The sequence below is a fragment of the Mytilus californianus genome, unplaced genomic scaffold (genome assembly GCF_021869535.1).
Source record: "Mytilus californianus isolate M0D057914Y unplaced genomic scaffold, xbMytCali1.0.p SCAF_4, whole genome shotgun sequence".
Lineage (NCBI taxonomy): Eukaryota > Metazoa > Mollusca > Bivalvia > Mytilida > Mytilidae > Mytilus > Mytilus californianus.
Window position 1 is genome coordinate 5054139 of NW_026262690.1, and position 24163 is coordinate 5078301.

Genomic DNA, 24163 nt, shown 5'->3' on the forward strand with positions numbered 1-24163 from the left:
TTTGAGCAATGATGATATGCAAAAACTCCTCAATCATGTTGTATAAATTTGATATATCAACTCACTGTAATTTTACTTTCCTTTTCAGCATGATTGTCAGGAATTTTTAGCTTTGCTTCTGGATACGCTCAATGATCAGACTAAGGTTGGACCAAATACCCCTTTCTTTATCACTCACAATGATCTCAATAACTCTCAAACACAAGCAGCATCTGCTCTTGATCAGCATACATTAGAACAACAACAAGTTTCTGTATCCATGGAAACAACTTCAAATAATGCTCAGTCTCAAAGCGAAGAGGATGAGATGTTTCCAATGCCTCTGACTCAATTGAAGGTTTCAACAGATGGAGAACTTTTGGAAGATTTACATTTGAATAATACATCCATTTTTAAGAAAAAAATGCCATCAATTGAAAAGTTTTATGCCAAAGAGACTAAAACTTTAAACACAAATGTTCTTATATCAGAGTCCCCAGAGGAATCATTAAATTTCGACTCCTCTAAGTATGCTAAGGCTGAAAATTGTCCTGTTGTTCACAATGACATTGGTGTAAGTCATGTAGTCAATGAACCAATGGTAGTTATGGATTTGAAAAGGTGTCGAGTCAGCCCAAAGGGAGTCAAAGATATCAATATCTATGCTGACATGTGCAATAAGAATGTAAATATGTACTGTGATGCATATGAAGAAAATGAAAAAGTGAAAAGATCCAAATTTGACACTTTTGAAAAGAATTTTCAGCATCAAGCTTTCAGTAAGCTGAACTGCTTACCAGAAAGACCTGATGAAACAGATTGTCTTTCAGGGAAAGGCACAAAAGATAAAAAAATGAATGAAAAACATCATATTGTTACTATGGATTCCAGCAATCAATCAATGGCAAATCAAGATGTCATTTCAGAAAAGGTGAACATTCACCTACAGTTCAAGGACAACAATGAACAAAGGCAGGATATGTGTTTAGGAGGGGCAGTCAATGATGCTGAGATTGATCAGGATACGGATTCTGTTGATGCTATAGAACAAGATGAAGATGAGGATGTTGATACAGAGCAAGATCCCTCAGAAAAAGTAAACATGGAGGAAGATCTTGAAGATGGGGAATGGGACAATGATAAATTAATGAGATTAGCTGACAAACGTTGGATGGACCATATCATGGATAATCAGAGTGTGATAGTCAAAACATTCCATGGACAGTATCAGTCATCTGTAAGTCTTATAAACCATTTTGCTGAAATGTATATTTGTAATTTTAAGAATACATGTTTTCCTGTTGTTGACTATTTTCATCAATTTCAACAATTTTTTTTCAGTGATTAAGATGGTTCTTGATTTCTGTTATGGTCAAGAAAGTGTAGGGTGTTTTTATTTCTCTTTTTGTGAACTTGAGAGTTGCTCTAGACTTTCCCAAATTTTTAATTTCAATTGTAACTTGTTTTCATGGTTGATAAAATTAATACTTGACTTGATAATTTCAAGTAAATTGTTGAGCTAGTTTTTTGCTGTGACATATCGTGAGGGTGACTCTCTCAATGGAGATTTCTCTCCAAAAACACAATTTTCTCTTCTGTAGCCTTAACCAAGTGTAAACTTTTATCATTTGGTCCAAAAAGATTTATACTGAGGCAGCTGATTGACACAGAATTTTTTAAAACTTTTTATGCCCCACCGTAGCGGAGGGGGCATTAAGTTTTACCCTTGTCCATCTGTACGTCCTTACGTACAGACACGTACGTACGTACGTCCCAAAATTGGTTTCCGTTCTCTAACTTTAGTTTGCCTCAACCAAATGTTATGAAACTTATACACAATGCTTATTACCACAAAACACAGATCAAGTTTGAATGTTGGTGGCGTCACTTTTAGCGTTCTAGAGTTATGCCCCTTTACAAATGGAAATATTGCTGAATTTTTCGTTTCCGTTCTCTAACTCTAGTTTGCCTTAAGCAAATGTTATGAAACTTATACACAATGCTAATTACCACAAAACACAGATCAAGATTGAATTTTGGTGGCATCACTTTTACTGTTCTAGAGTTATGCCCCTTTAGAAATGGAAAAATTGCTGGATTTTTCGTTTCCGTTCTCTATCTTAAGTTTGCCTCAACTAAATGTTATGAAATGTATACACAATGCTTATTACCACAAAACTCAGATCAAGTACAAATTTGGGTATCGTCACTTTTACAGTTCTTGAGTTATGTCCCTTTATAACATTATATGCAAGCGGGGACATCATCTGTGTCCCATGGACACATTCCCCATTTATTTATTCATTAATTTCTTTTAAAACTTGAAAGTTTATTTTTAATGATAATTAAGGCAATAATGAATATGTTGTATAATAACACTCTGTTGATGACTTCTGACTTACATGCTTTAATACAACCGCAAAAAAATTTTGGGGTCGTATATTGCTATCACGTCAGCATCGTTGGCGTCGTCCGAAGACATTTGGTTTCCTGACAATAACTTTAGTTTAAGTGTATGGATCTCTATGAAATTTAAGCAAAAGGTTCAATACCACAAAAGGAAGGTTGGGATTGTTTTTGGGGGTGATGGTCCCAGCCGTTTAGGAATTGGGGGCCAAAAAGGGGCCCAAAACAAGCATTTTTCTAGTTTCAGGACAATAACTTGTGTATAAGTATCTTGATTGCTCTGAAATTGTACCACATGGTTTAATACCACAAGTAGAAGGTTGGGATTCATTTTGGGGGTAATTGCCCAAATCGTTCAGGAATTAGGGGCCAAAAAGGGTCTTAAACAAGCATTTTTGTAGTTTTCAGACAATAACTTGTTGATTTCTCTTAAACTGTACCACATTTTACAAAAAGAAAATTTCTTCAAATGTTATTTAATTTGGAAAGGGGGGTAAAAAAAATTTTGGGGGGGGTTAAAAAAAAATGTTTTTGGGGGGGGGGGGCAAATTTTTTTTTCCACAAGATTAAAGAAATTAAAAAGAAAATTTCTTCAAATATATTTTTTTGGAAAAGGGGGAGGGGTAAAAAAAAAAATTTTTTTTTGGGGGGGGGGGGGGTGGTCAATTTTTTTCCCTCATGATTTAAGAAATTGTCAATTTTCCAAAGAAAAATTTGGGATCACAATTTATTTTGCTAATTCTTTGTATATAGCCTGAAAACAGATTTACTAAGTATTGCGCAACAGCACAGTATATTGCACAAAAGCAAGAAATCTTCAATTGAATATAAATTCAAATCATATAACCAATTTCAAGTTCTTTGACTACATTTATTCTGTGTCAGAAACCTATAATGTGTCAAATATTTAATTACAGACTACACGAATGAATTTTATTTTTACAGGACATTTGGTCTGGTAATTAACAACCTAGCTTTACCAGACCAAATGAAATTTTACCAGACCAATTTTTTTTTACATCTAATTGTATATTATCCGATAAAATACAAAAAAACTTATGAATTGTTGTGCCCTACTCCTTTCCAAAAATGCACAAAAACGAAATCATGTGATAAGAGTGAAAAAGTGATGAAAGTTGTGCACAATTGCTTGAATGCATTTTGGTGATAAAGAAAAGTAATGTCACATTTAATTGGATTTTGACATGAAAATTATTTGTGAACTAAAAATAATTTAGAGTTTCTGTATAAGATATTTCCTGTTCTTTCTTTTTCATATATCTTTTGGTTTTCAAATCTAGTGTTTATATTTCATAGCTGTATTTTGTGACCTGCTTGGATTTTTTAAAATTTATTTATTGTATATGATCGGCAAACCCATAATTAGCCTTATCTGTTCCCTGAAACTGATCCGGTATTGTCTACATTTCCGGTTGATGGCAGCCATTGTTGTTTTTGTCAGTCAGATATGTTTTTACTCGGATTTACACATTACTTGTTGGCGATTTTCGGCATAAAGCTAGCGGTTGAACAAAATAAACATCGCTGTCATGAATAATAAAGATGAAAATGAATTTTTGAGATTGTTTGGGAATTTTGCTAGAATGCTAGAAAAATCCATGAAAAAAAACAACACCGGACATTTGGACCGGAATTCAACAAAATTTTACCAGACCGATCCATTATTCAACGGATTTGTCCGACGGTCTGACGTATTTCGTGTAGTCTGTAATTACAATCCAAATTCAGACCTGTATCAAGCTTGAATATTGTGTCCATTTTTGCCCCAACTGTTCAGGGTTGGACCTCTGCGGTCATATCCAGCTGCGCTTGGCGAAGCAGTTTCTTCATATTTATAATAGAAAATTTTATTGAAACATAAATGTCCAGCTCAAAGATATGGAAGTTTTCTTTAAGTCATTAATGATACATGTATTACAAAATGCATGGCGAAGTCGAATGATGTAGTTTATTCATAAAAAGAAACTTAATAATTGGCGATATATGAATAATGAGTTGAACTGAAAGGACTAATTTCAATTTTTTTTATCAACCATGTCATTGCATTGTAATAATCATATTACGTAAATGATCTCACAGGTGACATGTGGTGAATGCAGTCATGTATCAGTGACCTTTGAACCGTTTATGTACCTGTCTGTTCCTCTTCCAAGAGCGAATGAAAGGCAACTTTGTAAGTAACTTATAAAATAAATTTTGATAAATGTTAATGTGGTATAGACATTAATGAGACAGCAACCCAACAAATCAAAACAAAAAACAAATATCTGAGGTCAACACACATTCTTTAATAGTAAAGTATCTATACTATATTTGAAGCTCTAAATACATGTAACCAAGAGTATATATAGCCAAGATATGAGTTAAATTATCAAAGACTATCTTAACACCGATTAAAAAAACCATTTAAGCATAAATATTAAAAGAGTACCACAGATGAATGCCCTGATTTGTAATAGGCATAATAACAAAATCTTGTTCAATGGAATAACACAGACAATAAGAAGCGCATACATGTACAACAAAAATCTATTCAGAAAAAGCACTCAGCCATATAATATTGGTATTGTAGACAACAAAACATGTAATGGTACAAGACTAAATAATATTGTTATATTGTATCAAAGGGTAATTGACACCTTATCTCTATTTGTCTGCCATTACTGGACATCACAAAGGTTTCCGTAAAATTTTGACATCATAATAGAAAATATCTGACACCACAATGGAAGAGTGATTGTTGTATGATGTCAATAGTTCAAGAGGCGCCGATTCTCTGGTCAAGCGGCACAGATTTCCAAATAGCAATAAGGTCTATTGAATCTGCTCATATAGAAATCATTCTACTGAATGTAAGATATAAAAACAATAACTGCATGAATGGTGCAGGAAAACGCATTTTTTTCAGAATTCTAACATGAAAAAAATAAAAATGCATTTTAGTTTTTGTCGAGCCTGTGACTTTCGTCGCAGAAAGCTCGACATAGGGATAGTGATCCGGCGGCGGCGTTAGCTAACTTCTTAAAAGCTTTATATTTTAGAAGCTAGAAGACCTGGATGCTTCATACTTTATATATAGATGCCTTATGTTACGAAGTTTCCGTCTGTCATATGTCCATTGTCCTTGACCTCATTTTCAGTGACTACTTAAAAAAAAGTCAACGATTTTTGTAATGTTAATTTCTTTCTTATTATGAGTAATAGGATAACTATATTTAGTATGTGCGTACCTTGCAAGGTCCTCATGCCCGTCAGACAATTTTCATTTGACCTCTACCTCATTTCATGGATCAGTGAACAAGGTTAAGTTTTCGTGGTCAAGTCCATATATCAGATACTATAAGCAGTAGGTCTACTATATTTGGTATATGGAATGATTGTAAGGTGTACATGTCCAACTGGTAGGTGTCATCTGACCTTGACCTCATTTTCATGGTTCAATGGTCAAAGTTAAGTTTTTGAGTTTTGGTCTTTTTTTCTAATACTATATGCAATAGGTCAACTATAAATGGTGTATGGAAATATTTTATGATGTACATGTCAGTCTCACAGGTTTTATTTGACCTTGGCCTCATTTTCACGGTTCATTTCTCAGTGTTAAGTTTTTGTGTTTTGGTCTGTTTTTCTTCAACTATATTTGATGTATGGAAGGATTGTAAGGTGTATATGTCTGTCTGGCAGGTATCATCTGACCTTGACCTCATTTTCATGGTTCATTGGTCAATGTTAAGTTTTCATGGTTAAGTTTGTTTCTTAGATACTATAAGCAATAGGTCAACTATATCTAATGCCTAAATTGATTGTAAGGTGTACATGTCTGTCTGGCATGGTTCATTTGACCTTGACCTCATTTTCATGGTTCATTGGTCAATGTTAAGTTTTCTTGTTTAAGACTGTTTCTTAGAAACAATAAGCAATAGGTCAACTATGTTTGGTTTATTGAATGATTGTAAGGTGTACATGTATTTCTCGTTTGGTTTATCTGACCTTGACCTCATTTTCTTGGATCTTGATAAGTTTATGTGTTACTTGTAGTAAAGCTTTGTATTTAGGGCTATCAACATAAAATCAATGGTTAGTAAAGAAAGCGAGACATTTCAGCGTGTGCACTCTTGTGTTTCTTTATATTAGTTAGCTTACTAAGATTAACCCACAAAAATAAAAAGGGGTATGACAACAACAATGAGTATAATTTGAATGACAATTTTTATCGTTGTTTGCTTTATCAATAAAAATACTATTAAAAGCTGAGTGCAAAATAACCACTTTTGGATAAATTCCCTCAAGTGGATGCACACAAATATAAACATGAAACATTTTTCACGAGTTTTTTCATGAATTTAACATCAGTTTTTGTTTATTTCCTTACTCTTTTATGTTGAATACCTTAAATAGATTTGGATGTAACAAGATCAAAGGGAAGTAGACATAACTGCTTATTTTTGATTATGGTTTCTTCAATGACCGAATTAGTAATGAAACTATTTCAATTAAGCATTGAATGCTTCTTTTTGTAATTTAATTGGGGTGTAAAAGCATATACCGAAACATATTTTGTATAAAGCCTGAATGTGCATACGATCAACACATGCAGTCATTAAATGTTGAATTTTATTGAAAAATGAAATAAAATTTTGGAATGCCTCACGAGTGTTTTCAGCCAATCAAAAGTACAGATTCTTAAGAAACATACATGTAATGTAGTTATTGATAAATCACATTGCACTGAAAATAATATTCTAAACAGAAACCTATAGTCCAATGACCATTTATGAGACCATTTTAGCATCCTATAACATTATTTAATATTTTTTAAAATTTTTAGGTGTTATGTATTTATCAGTAGACAACACTCCCACACAATATCTCATGACAATGGATAAGAGGGATCGCATCAGTAAAGTTAAAGACATTCTACGTCATATGACTAAAACAGACAACAATATCATTATGGCTGAAGTTTTAGATCATCATGTGGCTAGAATTGTTGTAAGTTGACTGATTATACAAACTTCGTGTTGAAAAAAGGAGGCAGTATGATTAGAACCATTAACCTTTGGCCCCTGAAATTACAAAAATAGTAAAATTCCTTAATTCTTTCAAAATGATGTTAATTTTATTCATATAATAAGTAGAAATATGAAGTCGAGTTATTTTAGTGCCAAAAGTTCATTTATGCCATTAATATGGGAATTGACATATTTTGTGACCTTTTTTCACTTTTTAATTGATAACTAATTAAATAGCAGCAACATCAGCAGATATTTTACTTCAATTGTCATCTCTCTTTTAGACATCTTGTAGCAATATATCTTACATTTAGCTATCAGGTGTACCATCATAACTGAAATTTGACTTTTGAATCTAATAGCAGTTAATTTTTGTAAATATTGGTATTCCTGGGAATGTTTTTTTAGGTATTGGCATGTCTAGACAAAATCTCTCTTGTCTTTGACATAGACTTGTGATATTTGTTATATGTATGTATCATAAGACGAGTTGTGGCTTACCATGATAACTGGCATAAATTATGATCTTTAAGTTTGACATCTTCTTTTTTAGCATTTAGATGTATTCGTACAAGTCTTTTGCTATCTTTCCTTATATATGCAAATTCCAATACTTAAAGAGAAATGTTGAATGACAGTTTTTAAGAAAAAGAGGCTGCACTTAATGTCAAGAGTTATAAGGAATGCATGAAAGTAGTTTTATTAATTACATGTTTATAAGTTTACATGTTACACAAAATATATTTAAAAATGAAGATTCCCCTGCAGAAATATACATTAGTTTCAATCTTCTTTGTTTCAGGATGATACAACTATGTTAAGATACATTAACAGCTCATCAAGGAAGTTATATGCTTTTGAGATTACCCCTTTTGCAGCAATGTTAGGAAGTGGGATAGAAACACAAGACTCTTCTGTAACCTCTATGACCTCTGCAGCAAATAAAGAAAATGACATTTTCAGTCAAGTTGGAACTTTCACTGCATCAAATATGTACAGAGATTTTGGAAGCAGTTCATTTGCTTCAGGAACAGCTTGTAAAGTGAATGATAATTTTGTGGAATCTGTCGTTAGTCCTGATGTCGTGATAGAGAATGGTTGGGGAACTGACTCCACACTTCAATATTCATGGCCTAAAGAAAATACAAAAATATCTATTGGTATGTTGTAAATATAAACCGAGAGAAAGGCTGATTAGATATAATAACAAAACAGTTTTTAACCAATTAAATTATCTCCAATAATTTATAAACAGATGTACCATGAAAGTGTGATGCACCTATTTCTCTTATATTGACAGTTTTACATGTAAGTCAAGAGCAAAAAGTAAAATAATGAAAATACCGAACTCCAAGGTAAACGGGAAGTCCCCTTATCAAATGGCAAAATCAAAAGCTCAAACACATCAAACGAATGGAAAACAACTGTCATATTCCTAACTTGGTAAAGGCATTTCCTTATGTAGAAAATGGTGGATTAAGCCTGGTTTTATAGCTAGCTAAACCTCTCACTTGTATGACAGTCGCACAAAATTCTATTATATTGACATCAATGTGTGAACAAAACAAAAAGACATAATAGGTAAAGTTGTCAAAAATAGGGGTACAACAGTCAGCATTGTGTTATAATCTTAATCACTATATCTGAAATCCCTAAAATTGACTTGTTGAAAGACAATTAGATATTAGCAAATATTTTGACAAATAAAGTTATCCCATGGCATATTCAGAAGGACTGGTAAATGGACAACAGAATGCTATAACATGGCCTTTATCAGCATGAAAATTACAAATTGAAATCCCTATGCTCATTTTAAAATTGTATAAAGAACTGTAAACTGAGATATTTTAGTGCAGTTTTTATGGCATTTTTTGCTATGAAGTAGTGGAATGAATCTAAAACTTTGACATTTAACCAACATTCACCTATTTAATTTTTATGTACCGCCTTTGGTAGGAGTGGAGGCATTATGTTTTTTGCGTCTTCGTCCACTCATCTGTCCAGTATCAGGTTAAAGTTTTTATACGCCCGTTTACGGGACGTATTATGGTATACCGTTGTACGTCCGTCTGTCCGTCCGTCGTCAACATGTCGGACATTAACTCAAAAACGCTTTAACCAATTTGCTTAAAACTTTGGTGAATTGTTTATATCTATTGACGTGAGCTCTCTTTCGTTTTTTATAAATTTTAGATTTTATGTTTCCGAGTTATGGGGTTTTATTCATAAAAAAAAAGGGGGATTTTCCAGTTTTCGGACAATAACTCAAAAATGCTTTCAGCAGTTCTCATGAAACTTTGATGAATTGTTGATATCTATTGATGTAAGCTCCCTTTAGAATTTTATAAATTTTAGATTTTACATTTCCGAATTATGGGGTTTATTCATTAAAAAAGGGGGAATTTTCCAGTTTTCAGACAAAAACTCAAAAATGCTTTCAGCAATTCGTATGAAACTTTGGTAAACTGTTTATATCTATTGATGTAAGCTCCCTTAAGAATTTTATAAATTTTATTTGTTTATAGTCTGACAACAGATTTACTAAATATTGTGCAACAGCACAGTGTATTGCACAACAGCAAGAAATCTTTAATTGAATATAAATTCAATTCATATAACCAACTTCAAGTTCTTTGACTACATTTATTCAGAAACCTATAATAGATGTATGTCAAATATTTAATTACAATCCAAATTCAGACCTGTATCAAGCTTGAATATTGTGTCCATTTTTGCCCCAACTGTTCAGGGTTAGACCTCTGCGGGCGTATCCAGCTGCGCTCAGCAAAGCAGTTTATTGGTTAAGGTAGTTTACCCTGAAGTTGTTGTCATATCAACTTGAAACTTAGAACGCATGTTCATTATAATGTGAACTTTTTATTTGTATCATTATTCCAAATAAGTATTTGACACAGATTTTGGGTTCACTAAACTTGGAAATATGGTAGTGTGCATCATGATAAAGGTTTTTGGTTAATATAGTTCACAATATCAGCTTATTATCAAAGAAAGATGTTAATATTTTTTTGAAATTTCTTGAATGTTGCATTATATAAACTTCTTGAGAAATCTTTTTATTTCTCAGACTCTAAAGAATCTGAAGTGATTAATGGCACAACTGACTTTACAATTGGACAGTGGTCACTTCAGGAGGGTAGCACACCTTTAGCAGTGGATGAGGTATCAGATGTCCAGTGGTCATCTGTCACTACCTTAGAAGATGATGACAAGCAGTTGACGGCAGATCAAAACAAAGTCAGTCCAGATTTGTCTAAAGACAGAGTTGTAACTGTAGACCAGTGGAAATCGTGCTCAATATGTCTAGAAGAATTGGCTGATTCTGAGTTACTAGTTCACAAAACATGCGGAGCTACATTTTGTCACAGCTGTCTTGAGGTAGATAATTTGCAGAAATTACTTGATTTAGGCCTGTAAAAACTTTGGGCAGGGTATAATTTAACTTAAAACAAGATCTATCTTTAATGATTTACCTTTTATCTCAATATTACACTCACAAATGCATAGGATTGAAAAGATGAAAGACATAATGAGGAAGATGTTGATCTGAGAAAAATAAAAAGGGCTGACAAAATGCAGTTTTCCAGCTATATTTCCTTTGAAATGAAATGAAAACATTGAGCAAAGCTATGAAACAATAGAACAGTTTAAGAGCAGTTTTCTTATAACTGTTCAATTATCACAACCAATATAAAGTTGTGCCTTTGATGTGCACATATTTTTCCAAGTTGATTTATACAAAATAGTTTTTTTTTGGCCAAATGTGTTTTTTTTTCTCCTTTCTGAACATGATTATGGGGAGATTGATTAGACATTTACTTGGTAATTTTTGTATTGTATTTGTAAGAATTTAACCTAATATGTTAAGTTAAAAAGTTTTTTGAAGACTGGTATATTTACCAGAATACTTAACATAAAACATTTCAATTTGTTTTATTTCCAGATGTCTTTACTACATTATGGTCAAGAGAATTTTCTGTGTCCTGTGAGTACTATTTAAGATAAAAAGTAGGATGATGTTGTGAATTTCAGAGGTAGAATTTTAATGGATGCTTCTACAGTGTAAAAAATAGGTTTTTTCAACACGTGGCAAATAGGATGAGTACTTATTGGAACTACTCACCCGATTTAAGGTCCTCTAGCTCTACGGATTGAATTTTCTTTATTGTTGAACAACTATGGATTAATTCCTGGTTTTTATCAGTTCATTTGCAAGTATAAGTAACAGGATAAATTACACAAATTGGACAGGATATTGATTGTTGATTCACTGCTAAATCTTTTATTTTCCTACTCTTTCCTTTTCCTTTTTGTATTGTGTGTTCTTAAGGGTTATTGTCTTTTCTTAACTTAGCCTTGTTCTTTATCATGAAATGTTGTACAAATCGTTGTATCAAAATAATATGAACAAAAACCCCACACTTTTTTGAAAAAAATCGTGCAACATGCCCTAGGTGCTATTTCAAAATACATTACTCGCTAATATGGAAGAGTGCATTTTGTTTATCACTCGCCCCTTTCCAATTTTACTAGTCTTGGCGAGTAAGCCAGTGGGTGAGTGCCTAATATGCACACAACTTCTATGCACCACACAATAACACAAATATTCACATTAATGGAAGAACATTTTGTAAATGCAAGCTAGCAGTTTGTAGTTGGGCAATTATATATTTCTATAAAGTTCTTAGTTTTTTCATGTCTTAAAAGCATTGTTGTTAGTATCAAACTGTATTTAAATTATAAATTGTAAAATAAGAAAAAAATAAATCATCATTGCACTCTTTTCTTTCTGTAAAGTTGCCTCATAAACTTCACTTGTGACCATAGTCTTTTTATATTTTTAGGTGTGTTCATGTGCTGCAGTCATGACAGAAGACTTTACTCAGTTGGCTGATTCAGATAAAAACAATGAGGAAAGGTATAAACGTTAAGGAAGAATTCTGTTTATGTTCATATTCATGAAGAATGCAACATTATGTTTTTCAAGGTGTCGGTAGATTTTATATGTTAACTGTCAAGATATTTACTGTATGAACATATAAAAGGGTTATTTTCAAAATTGCAGTTGTCTATTTCAAAGTACAAAAAAGTACCAAAATAGAAAAATATTTAGCCTAAAACTATTTTAGTGATGTTTATGTAATATTCCTCTCTGTGTCAATGCCTTCATGTATATATTTTAGGATGTTACTGGTGGATGTGACTTTCTGTCAAACAGTACAAGAACAAAGGAATTTACTGGGTCACCCACGTGTATTATATCTATCTAGTCAGATGTTTGGAGCTCAGCTGTATGAGTGTATTGAACAAATTGTTCCTGATGCTTGTCAGTTCAATTTGTTGACAACAGATGCACAGGTAAGTGTTCAGCTGAATTGTCTCCCCTTTTTTTTTTTAGCATAAATAAGGAATAAAGGCAACCAACAAGTGTTTGAGTTATCTATTTAACATCATGTGAACCTGAATCATTAAACTTTGTAGTATTTATGGTATGAACTTTAATTTTGCATTATTCAAATGTCACATTTTCAAATAAGTTGTGTATTTATGAAGTAATAAATACATAATTTGATAGTTGCCATTCCATTGTATTGGCATCTTAATTTTATTTTGTAGATATATATGTAACTTTTATCAGATGATATTTGTCAGTATCAACCATGGTATATTTGAATGAAGATAATTCAAACTAGGAATATAAAACTGGATATCTGTAACTTTAATGTATGGTTTTCTTGACCAATTAGAACACTTTGAACTTGATAGATTTTATTGTTTTATAGTCCAGCATATATGTTATCAAACAATGAATTCATACATTGAATACTTTCATTCAATAATCTATAGAAAAACGACTTTTATTTCTCAATTCAGAATGCATTTTTGTTTGTTTGTTTCCAGGGAAGTAGATGTTCTAGATGTGTATACACAGCTAAATGTACAGGATGTATGTTACCACGTGATGGACAGGTCTCATTACGTCCTGGAGATACACTTTGTGTTTGCCTCGATGATGTTCAGTTATCTGTGATAGAAAGAATGGAATCGTCTGTAGATCATCCATCCATGATGGATCTTAGACCCACTCTGCCATTGTCCATTTATGATTGTATTCAAGCTTTCACTGAAAGGTTTGCCTTAATTAGTTCATTTTCTTTAAACAGCCAACATTTTACATTTCAGTAAATAGTTATGGGTTTTGCTCATTGTTGAAAATCCAATACAAAACAAACGTCAAGTGTATTTGTTTTGTTTATTTATGAAACTTAATTTTTATTCGTGAAGGTTGATGTTCCAGATTCTTATATCATTTGGAGTAGATGCACAGTAAATATTGGACTTGTTTAAGCATATCTTCTTGTACTTAGTACACATATCCATAAAAGTTCAGCTATTATCATGAGACACCAACCCATTTATTCTTCATATTACTGAATAGGAACATGCAGAACATGGCATATTTCAATAGGGAGACACCCAATATTGCAAATCAATATAAATTACACAAGAGTACAGCATATTTGGAACAAAAGTAACAAACCAAACAATCTGAAAATAAATACAAAGGTCTGCAAATGCAAACTCAATTGAAAGATCAATGATAGCTGTGGATTAGGTGGACAAATACTTAATGTAACGTCCATATAAAAACTGCTTATGTTTACTGATCTCATGGCTACATGGGTTTAATTTCTGTAAAGAGACTGATTGTGTTGACTGATAAAACTTTTTCCTGATGAAGATTTCATTAGAAATTTTACCTTTCCACCCTCAATTGTATAGCTGAAAATAAATTTAATTTAATAGAAAGCTGAAAGAATATATGCAAATATTTTATTGTGAATAATATTTGATGTTGCAGCATTTTACATTCAATGATTAATTCAGAATTAAAATCATAAGGAAAAATTTTTCTTTCTACTTATTTATAAGTCTTTATATTATTGCATTTTAGTGAGACGTTAGATAAGCATAATCCTTGGTTTTGTCCACGTTGTCAACAGAATCAATGTGCTAGTAAGAGTATGACGGTATGGAGATATCCTGATGTACTTATTATACATTTAAAAAGGTAGGTACACCTGAGCATTACCATAAACTTCAAAATATCCACACATAACATGGACAAAATATTGAATAAAGATGTAAATAAAGTCCAATTTATCAATAACATATTCTCAAATGATCTTGTCAAATGTTTTTTTTAATTAATTTTAAAATTTTCCGTATTTTACTGACCATTGGACTTAGTTTTGGCAGTTAACATTATAATTTTAACCTGACTTCTACTACAAGAGGCGACACACAGGGTTTTAAGAAACCCTATACAAACTAAAAGTTTTTATGAATTAATACAACATCTATCTTCAGATTTGTGTACCATGAGATGGTAAGCGTTAAAGTGGATAGTGAAGTAGACTTTCCTTTGGAAGGTCTTTGTCTTCCTCGACATATATCGGGACCAGTCACTTGTGATCTCACTTATGATTTAAACAGTATTGTCTGTCATTTTGGAGGTATGTTTGATAATGATATACATTGTGCTTAGAATATTACAAAAAAAAAAAAAAAACCTGTAAAAACAGTTATTGGTGTACATATTTATTATATTTGATAGAAATACAGATAGTAACTGTCAAAATGAATTACATGATTAAAATACTGCTCTTTTGATATTTTGTGGTTTCTCAAGTTTATTTTTGGAATCTTGCCTCATGTATATCCATTGATATTCATTTTCCCTAACAGTTCAGGTACCACAAATAAAAAAAAAAAAACAGGAAAGAAAATTGGGTAGGTGTTTTATGGCAAATGACAACATTAAAAGAACAAATTTATTTAGACTATATCATTACCTGTTTAAAGCACATGATCTTGTGAAATACCATTTGTATGTAATTATATATTTGCTGAATATACATTAGGCCACACCAATTTGATTAATAGTTCTTTGGATTTTCCTGCTCCTGTTTTGGAGAAATTGACTTTTCAATAAAAAAAAATTACTGCTTCCGCAAATTATTGGTCCGCATGCCGCTCCAAAATTAGTTTCTCCTTGAATTTTTTTCTCACATAAACGCTTTTCTGTTGCATATAATGCTCCTATCGTTTTAAACACACATGTGATAAATTGATTTGTAAATAAAAGGTCAAAAATCAGGATGCCACCATGCAGTTGTGTCATTGCCGTGGACAAATAGTTATTGAACACACAGTTATCCAAAATGCTTTCTGTTTTACCTTTAAAGACCTGTTCTAGGTTGCAAAAATAAAAGATCATTAAATGACCACAAACACATCAATATTTGTTAGAACCATCGTCACCCCGATCCTTGTTCCAACAGGCATAGACCTATCTATCTTTTGGATGAAATGAATTGTAAATTCCCATGAACTTTTTAAAAAATCACAGAAGTATTTGATGTTGATGAAACCCCATATCCCCTTGTTAGTCTTTTGGCATGCAAGCAGAACTCTTCTTTTGGTGGGGGGAATTAAAAGAGTTCCTATGAGACCAAGGTGATTGGCATGTTCATAATAATTAGGGGGTGTAATTGGGTCAACCACTTCTAGTCAAGCTAAAGAGTTTTAAATGCATAACAGCTTTTAGGAGCAAAAGGAAAGAGTTTTTGCTCAGTAATGAAAATGCATGTGAATGGGGTGACAGGTATTTTAAAGGAATATTTTAATACATTTGGATCTACATGTATAGCAATATAACTATCTTACTCAGGATGTTGTTTTAGTACAAAGCAAGAAATATTCACCTCACTCATTATTTTGATCCTAAATATGCATAAATAGTTCCAACTGGATGTCAAGCAGCCAATAAATAAGGGCAACAGTAGTATACCGCTGTTCAATAGTCATAATTCGATTAAACAAAAACAAATCCGGGTAACAAACTAAAACCGAGGGAAACACATAATCTATAAGAGAAAAACAACGGACCAACAGAAACACTGAACTACAACAATAAACAATTATTACCATATAATGAAAACTATCAAATATCTTTTGGGGGCATTTTTTTGGATACATACACATATTTTAATTTTATTCAACATGTGTTATTTACCTAACCAACATACTTCCTCTTGTAAAACTGCATCTGCTATGCTTCCTAAATATATATATGGATTTAAATGAAAATTCACATAGACAAAGCTTACTTGATTGATTGATTGTTGGTGTTTTGACGCCACTTTTAAGCGCCACATTTGGGTTATTTCGTGGCGGCCAGTTTTTATTGGTGGAGGAAGCCGGAGTGCCCGGAGAAAACCACCGACCTTCGATAGGAAAACTGACAATCCTAGTCAATTAAGATTGGAGTCGAGTGCACCCGCACAAGTGGGGTTCGAACTCACAAACACAGTGTTGACTGGCTAGTGATTACAGTACTAGATCTACTTAGACCACTTGGCCACCGAGTCCTCCAAAGCTTACTTGAAGGAAATAACCAAAATTAAGTAAACCACAGTGAGACAAGAAAGTCTGATATGGTACAGGCACCAATAAATCAAATTGTATGCATTAGAGCATCTGTTGCTCCTTGTTTTTCTATGAAATAACCCAGTTATAACGTACATAAATTGTACAACTTCTAAATCACACAATTTAAAAAAAAAATTATACCGTCTCTTCACTTGTAGAGCACTCACCTGAAAAAAAAACTCATTTTCAAGAAATATATAAAAACAAAAAAATTTCGCTCGCTCGCCCCATATTTTTTTGAGTTTTTGTCCGAAGAACTATTAATCAAATTGGTGTGGCCTTACCAGAAGTAATTTTAGGTATTGGACATTTTATGGGCAAATTAATGTAACAAGATTTATTTCATTAATAATATACAATGTATTGCTTTATGAATTACAAGGAAGTTTTGTTAAAGGAATAATTTATTTTATTGTTATACGACCGCCAAAAAATTTTTGTGGTCGTATATTGGTATGACGTTGGCGTCGTCGTCGTCTGGCGTCGTCCGGCGTCGTCCGAAGACACATTGGTTTTCGTACTCTAACTTTAGTTTAAGTGAATGGATCTCTATGAAATTTTACCACAAGGTTCAATACCACAAAAGGAAGGTTGGGATTGATTTTGGGGGTTATGGTACCAACAGTAAAGGAATTAGGGGCCAAAAATAAGCATTTTTGTAACTTCCAGACATAACTTGTGTGTTAGTGTATGGATCTCTCTGACATTGTACCACAAGGTTCCATATCACAAAAGGAATGCTGGGATTGATTTTGGGGGTAATTGCCTCAAAATTTTAGGAATTAGGGGCCAAAAAAGGGCAAAAAAACAAGCATTTTTCTAGTTTCATGACAATAACTTGTGTGTAAGTGTATGGATCTTTCTGAAATTGTACTGCAAGGTTCCATATCACAAAGGGAAAGCTGGGTTTGAGTTTGGGGGTAATTTGGCGAAATGTTTAGGAATTGGGGGCCAAAAAGGGGCCAAAAATAAGAATTTTTCTAGTTTCCAGACAATAACTTGTGTTCAAGTGTATGAATCTCTCTGAAATTGTACTGCAATGTACCATACCACAAAGGGAAGGCTGGGATTGATGATGCGGGCAATTGCCTCAATATTTTAGGAATTAGGGGCCAAAAAGGGGCAAAAAACAAGCATTTTTCTAGTTTCAGGACAATAACTTGTGTGTAAGTGTATGGATCTTTCTGAAATTGTACTACAAGGTTCCATATCACAAAGGGAAAGCTGGGTTTGAGTTTTGGGGTAATTGCCCTAAACATTTAGGAATTTGGGGCCAAAAAGGGGCCAAAAAACACATTTTTCTAGTTTCCAGACAATAACTTGTGTTCAAGTGTATGGATCTCTCTGAAATTGTACTGCAAGGTACCATACCACAAAGGGAAGGCTGGGATTGAGTTTGGGGGTGATGAATCCTAAGGGGGTTCAAAAAATTTGGGGGGGGGGGGGGGTTTTCCTTATTTTTTTCTTTTAAAATTTTCCATTTTAAGTCGGTTATTTCTGATTTATATTTAACAGCAAATAATAATGATATGGTAGGAGATACACACCAAACAGGATATGTAAATTATTATATAATTAGTATTGTGCAATAGCAAGAAATTTTCAATTGCACAGTATTGCACAATAGCAAGAAATCTTTAATTGCACAGTATTGCGCAATAGCAAGAAATCTTCAATTGCACAGTATTGCGCAATAGCAAGAAATATCCAATAGCACAATATTGCGCAATAGCAAGAAATTGTCAATTGTACAGTATTGCGCAATAGCAAGAAATATTTAATTGCACAGTATTGTGCAAAAGAAGATACTTCGTATAAATTGCTTATTTCTTGACCAATTTCAATGGGGTTTTATTCTTGAATTCTTGGGGTTCTTTAATATGCTGAATCTAACCGTGTATTTAGTTTTTGGATTTTGGGCCCCGTTTTTAAATTGGTCCACATTGAGGTCCAAAGGGTCCAAAATTAAACTTTGTTTGATTTCATCAAAAATTGAATTATTGGGGTTCTTTGATATGCCGAATCTAACCGTGTATTTAGATTCTTAATTTTTGGTTCCATTTTCAAATTGGTCTACATTAAGGTCCAAAGGGTCCAAAATTAAACTTAGTTTGATTTTAACAAAAAATGAATTCTTAGGGTTCTTTGATATGCTGAATCTAAACATGTATTTAGATTTTTGATTATGGGCCCAGTTTTCAAGTTGGTCCAAATCGGGGTCCAAAATTAAACTTTGTTTGATTTCAACAAAAATTGAATATATGGGGTTCTTTGATATGCTGAATCTAACCATGTATTTAGATTTTTGATTTTTGGGCCCTGTTATCAACTTTGTCCACATTGAGGTCAAAAGGGTCCAAAATTAAACTTTGTTTGATTTCATGAAAAATTGAAATCTTGGGGTTCTTTGATATGCTGAATCTAACCATGTATTTAGATTTTGGATATTGGACCATAATAGGTGAATGTGCAATTTAAAATTTTTAAGTTCTTAGACCACATTCATTCTGTGTCAGAAACCTATGCTGTGTCAAATATTTAATCACAATCCAAATGCAAAGCTGTATCAAGCTTGAATGTTGTGTCCATACTTGCCCCAACTGTTCAGGGTTCGACCTCTGCAGTCGTATCAAGCTGCGCCCTGCGGAGCATTTTATTTTGGTTTGTTTTTGATACAACATTTTTGTATAAGGTGTCAGGTGCTGTATTTCATTAGTTTCTGCAAGTGTACTTAAACATAGACAATATTAAGAAATGAGTACATATAATAGGCCCCATGTTTTTCCCTCTAATCATTGCTCTAAGTTTTTATGTTTTTTAAAATTTTATTTCAGATTTAAACTCAGGACACTATACTTGTTTTACAAAACATTCAATAGATAATACATGGTATTATTATAATGATGAGAATGTCACTCAACAATCTCCTAAACAGCAAGATTTCAAAAATGCTTATATCTTAATGTATCATAGACGAGGTAAGCACTACATTTTAAATTTTATTATCTCCATCCATTATTACTTGATAATTGGTGGATAACAGTCAAAAGTCAAGATTTACTATAGGTACTTGTAACTGTGCACACATGACAATCATGAAATGTATGGTTTCATACAGTCCATACTTTACAGAACAAGCAGTCTCATGGTAGGAGGTGTGCCACCAATTCAGGTGGTTATAGATCTAATCCTTATCCTTGTCATGGTTTCATTCAGTCCATACTGTACAGAACAAGGGGTCTCATGGTAGGAGGTATGCCACCAATTCAGGTGGTTATAGATCTTATCCTTATCCTTGTCACATCAACGACATTAAAATTGGTATTTGCAATTTCTCTTCTAAGGAGTAAAGCTAGTGAAAGGTAACACAGCTAAATGTGTTAATGTAGAACATCAAAGGTTTATATTTATATGTCATTCACATGTTGTTGTTCTGAAATGCAAGTTAAATTATTGGGATTATGAAAAAATCTGCATACAGGTCTATGTTTCAGTTATCAGAATGCGAGTTCTTATTATTGCGATACTCACCCAGTCGCATTATTCGTATTAATAAAAACCTCGCAATAATTTCTGAATTTACAGTATTAAGCTTCATACATTCAATTGAAGACAAAATTAGGCGTAACTTCTCAAAAGGGTTAAAACCCAACTACAATCATTGATCTATTAAACACACAACACTGCTTACCATTTGTTTGTCAATGTAGAATGGCAAATATTATTTGCATGTACTTTTAAAGTGAGACTGTAACTTCTACAATCCGGTAAATGTTCTGTAATACCATATAGTGGGTTATTTTTCATGGGGTGTTTATTTTCACTTATTTTTGGCCAATAAATGAAAATTGCGAGAGAGAAAACTGCGAAAATTTTTGGAGACGTTCGGTACTTTCTAACAGCTAAAGTGTTATGTAAATGATCTTTTTTTTCTGTGGGTAGGTCAATCACAGTATATGTTAGTTTTAACATCATAAATGCCAAAGGGCATTGTACATATATGCATTTTATAAAGTGACTGTCAGTTGTGTATACCCTTAAAAATTAGTGTCAAATAAAATTAAGAGTTGTAAGTCACGCTTGATAATTGTATAACCTAATAAGAAGTACATCAAAGGTCCGGTCAATTTGATTACTAATCAACCGTAAAATTTACAAGAAGTTTGTATACCTGTGACAAATATCTAATTTACTGATATTCTATTTATTAACTGTATCAGAATATGATCAATAAATAATATGTCATTCAGGTAAAATAAATATCAATTAACCATAACAATAGAAACTTGTTTGTCAATTTTTACAATATTTTAACTTCAATTATTTGAGTATCGGCAAAAATATTTAATTGGGATTTAAGAATCCACCACAATAAAAACCGCCAAAATTTTCCGTATACTTTGTTGACCCTAAATTGCGAAATTTTACACCCGCAAATTTAACTCACTATACATTATTCTAACGACTAACTCAATGATGACTAATAACCAACATTGCACTGTGAATTTACAAGTTGTAGATCTTAATATACAGTATTAGATAGATATATATCAATAAAATCATTTTGTTTAATGTTTCAGGAGCAAATTTTTCTATGCCAGATCTACCTCCTTACAACAAAACAGAACAAGATTAAAGAGCTGTGATATTTACTGATAGTTAATTAGAAATGGTTTTTCCTATGTCCCTTTTTGGCCAGTCCAGTTTAACAACAATAACTGTCCTTGCCAAACTAAGATTATTTTTATAATAAATGTATATGATGTACATTATACTGATCTGAGATATTATTGCTTTTCAGTTGTCCCCTGTGGACAAATGTGTATGTAGATAACTTCATAACAGTACTTTAATTTATTCTAATGCAATATGAAATGCAAATAAAATTTCACAGTTGAAGGTCAGAGTTATTGGCCTCAGTGTTGCTCATGAAAGTCCACATTTTTAAATTAATTCAAATGTTTTACTAGGAATAACAGCCCGGTGTTTATAGAGTTGCCAATTAGAGATTTGGTAATGGGAACTTATAAAACACTGAACTGTTATTCCTTAACAGTCAGCCATTTATGAAATAAAAGTACAGGACATTTTACTGTTTTTTCAAGGTTTGTCAGTGTTCTTTTCTAAAAGTATCTGTTTACTAATATTTCTATGAACTTGGCTTTTTCAAAACATTACAAAAAATTTCAAATCAAACTTTTAAGAAGTCCCAACAACACATACTTGTTACCATGAACATCAATTCACATACTATTGATTTACCTGTTGTTTTGTTTTTGCCAATAAGACCTCAGGTAGAAGAGAATTGTTTCTGTTGTCATTTTTGCCTTATGAACAATGTCAGTTTTGTGATCCTACTTTATTCAGATTGTACTTAAATATGTGTTGTTTACAACGACAAAGATCACAAAACTTTTTTATATGGTTTTCTATTGTGCTTTGTCAGAAGCTTTAGTTTGAATAAATAATCTTTCAAGATTATATCAACTGTAAATTTTGGATGTTTTTGTCTCCAATGTGTGAATGATATTGTATACCACTGTCATTTATAGTCTTTCACATTGTTTACCATTTATTTCTGTGATGCTGATAACTTTTACAACAACTAAACGGTATGCTCCTATTCAATAAAGTGTAATTTGTTGATTCAGTGACAAAGTCGAGATTTAGAAAAGGAATAAGGCCTTCAATATTAATGGCTAGAATGATGATTATCAGTTATTTTTTGTCAGCTTTGAATATTTTGCCAAAAAGTAAGTATATCCTCGAAACATCTGAAGATACAATCTAACCATTCTGATTATCATTAATTTTCATGGAATAACCATTATCAGAGCTGAAAGTCACTACTTTATTTTTGGTAAGAGGTAGACATTTTAATTGGGAACTTAACTTGAAGAATGTTACAGTTATTGTAAAAAGTGAATTAAAAAATGATATAGCATCATGATATGTTAACATAGCTTCTATTCAACATTGACATAACCAACTCTTTTGTTGTCAGTGGATACTGAAAAAAATTGCAGTAAAATGTTTGTACTTTCCTGAAAATCTATGTTTACTTGCACGAATAAAGCATGATTTAATGCTAGACTGTATTTTATATTGCACTGAATATTTAATTCTGGTAAATATTTACGCTCTGAAGTAAAAATGCATGTTTTCAATTTGTTTTGATATTGTAAAATTGTGAAACTTTTAATAGGAAAAAGAAATAATCATTCAAAACTGTAACATTCTATCATTATATTGTGCTTGAAAGGTGTATTTATTTACAGCGTGAAACATAACTTCTGTCAAATTCAGACTTAAATGAATGCAGTACTTTTTGTGAATCTTTGATAATGAAAAATGATGGGAGACAATGTAATACCATTCTTGGGCATGTTGGAAGAAGAAAAATTAATATGCAAGCTTTATTTATTGCTTTGTTCAAACAGTTACAATTGTCGCATTAATAAAAACAATGTAATAATATCTAAAGTTACAGTCAATATTTATTTTATTTTATTTTATTTTTAAAGTTATGTACAAATTTTTTTGTGAATATTACACAAAATCATGTTTTTCTCCTGTGTTCATGATGCTGTTCAGGATTATTTCTAGAGGTACAATGGCTGATACTAGAGTTATATCAAAAACTTGAGAACAAGAACAAAAGCTTTTTCAATTGATAATAAAAATATAGTTCTTAGAAAATTTTATTTCAAGATTAGACATTAAAAATTTTCTAGGTTAGTGACTTAAAAGGTAGAATTTGTATTGCAGGTATGTTTATGTTTTCTGCTCTGTGTATCCCTTTGTCTGATTATCCAGCCAATATCAGGTTAAAGGTTTTGGTCAATGAAGTTTACTATGAAGTTACGGTCAGATCAATTTTAAACTTAATTGAAAAGTTCATTATGATGTGAACTTTAACAAACAAAAATTCCAAATTAGGGTTTTGAGTCTTTTGACGCAGTTTGCTGAACATGAAATTGAGGAAATGTTACTTACGCATGTTGTCCTATGGACACATATTCCTTTTTGATGCTGTAATAGTGTGAAAATTTGAAAAGTCCTTAGTTGTTTGAATATGTTATCATGGATTTGGGAGAAATTAATCAGTTTCATATACTAATAATACAATCATTTTTGTACTAGACTAATATTATAATGGTAATGAATTTACTTATGAGCTTCAAATCATAGTTTATTGTCTAAATATAGTCTTTCAGAATTAAACATTATGTAAA

General features: G+C 32.1%; 1 protein-coding gene across 1 annotated transcript in view; it reads left to right on the top strand.

Moving 5' to 3' along the window:
- Positions 1 to 24163, top strand: part of LOC127739380 (uncharacterized) — a 35137-nt gene extending 10974 nt beyond the window's left edge. Inside the window, exons 4-16 of the mRNA XM_052251077.1 lie at positions 89 to 1216; positions 4486 to 4579; positions 7232 to 7395; positions 8218 to 8575; positions 10501 to 10811; positions 11377 to 11418; positions 12278 to 12351; positions 12617 to 12791; positions 13335 to 13564; positions 14389 to 14505; positions 14805 to 14950; positions 19763 to 19906; positions 21509 to 24163. Coding sequence (XP_052107037.1) covers positions 89 to 1216; positions 4486 to 4579; positions 7232 to 7395; positions 8218 to 8575; positions 10501 to 10811; positions 11377 to 11418; positions 12278 to 12351; positions 12617 to 12791; positions 13335 to 13564; positions 14389 to 14505; positions 14805 to 14950; positions 19763 to 19906; positions 21509 to 21564 — 3039 coding nt within the window. The 3' untranslated portion in view covers positions 21565 to 24163. The remainder of the gene's footprint in view (positions 1 to 88; positions 1217 to 4485; positions 4580 to 7231; positions 7396 to 8217; positions 8576 to 10500; positions 10812 to 11376; positions 11419 to 12277; positions 12352 to 12616; positions 12792 to 13334; positions 13565 to 14388; positions 14506 to 14804; positions 14951 to 19762; positions 19907 to 21508) is intronic.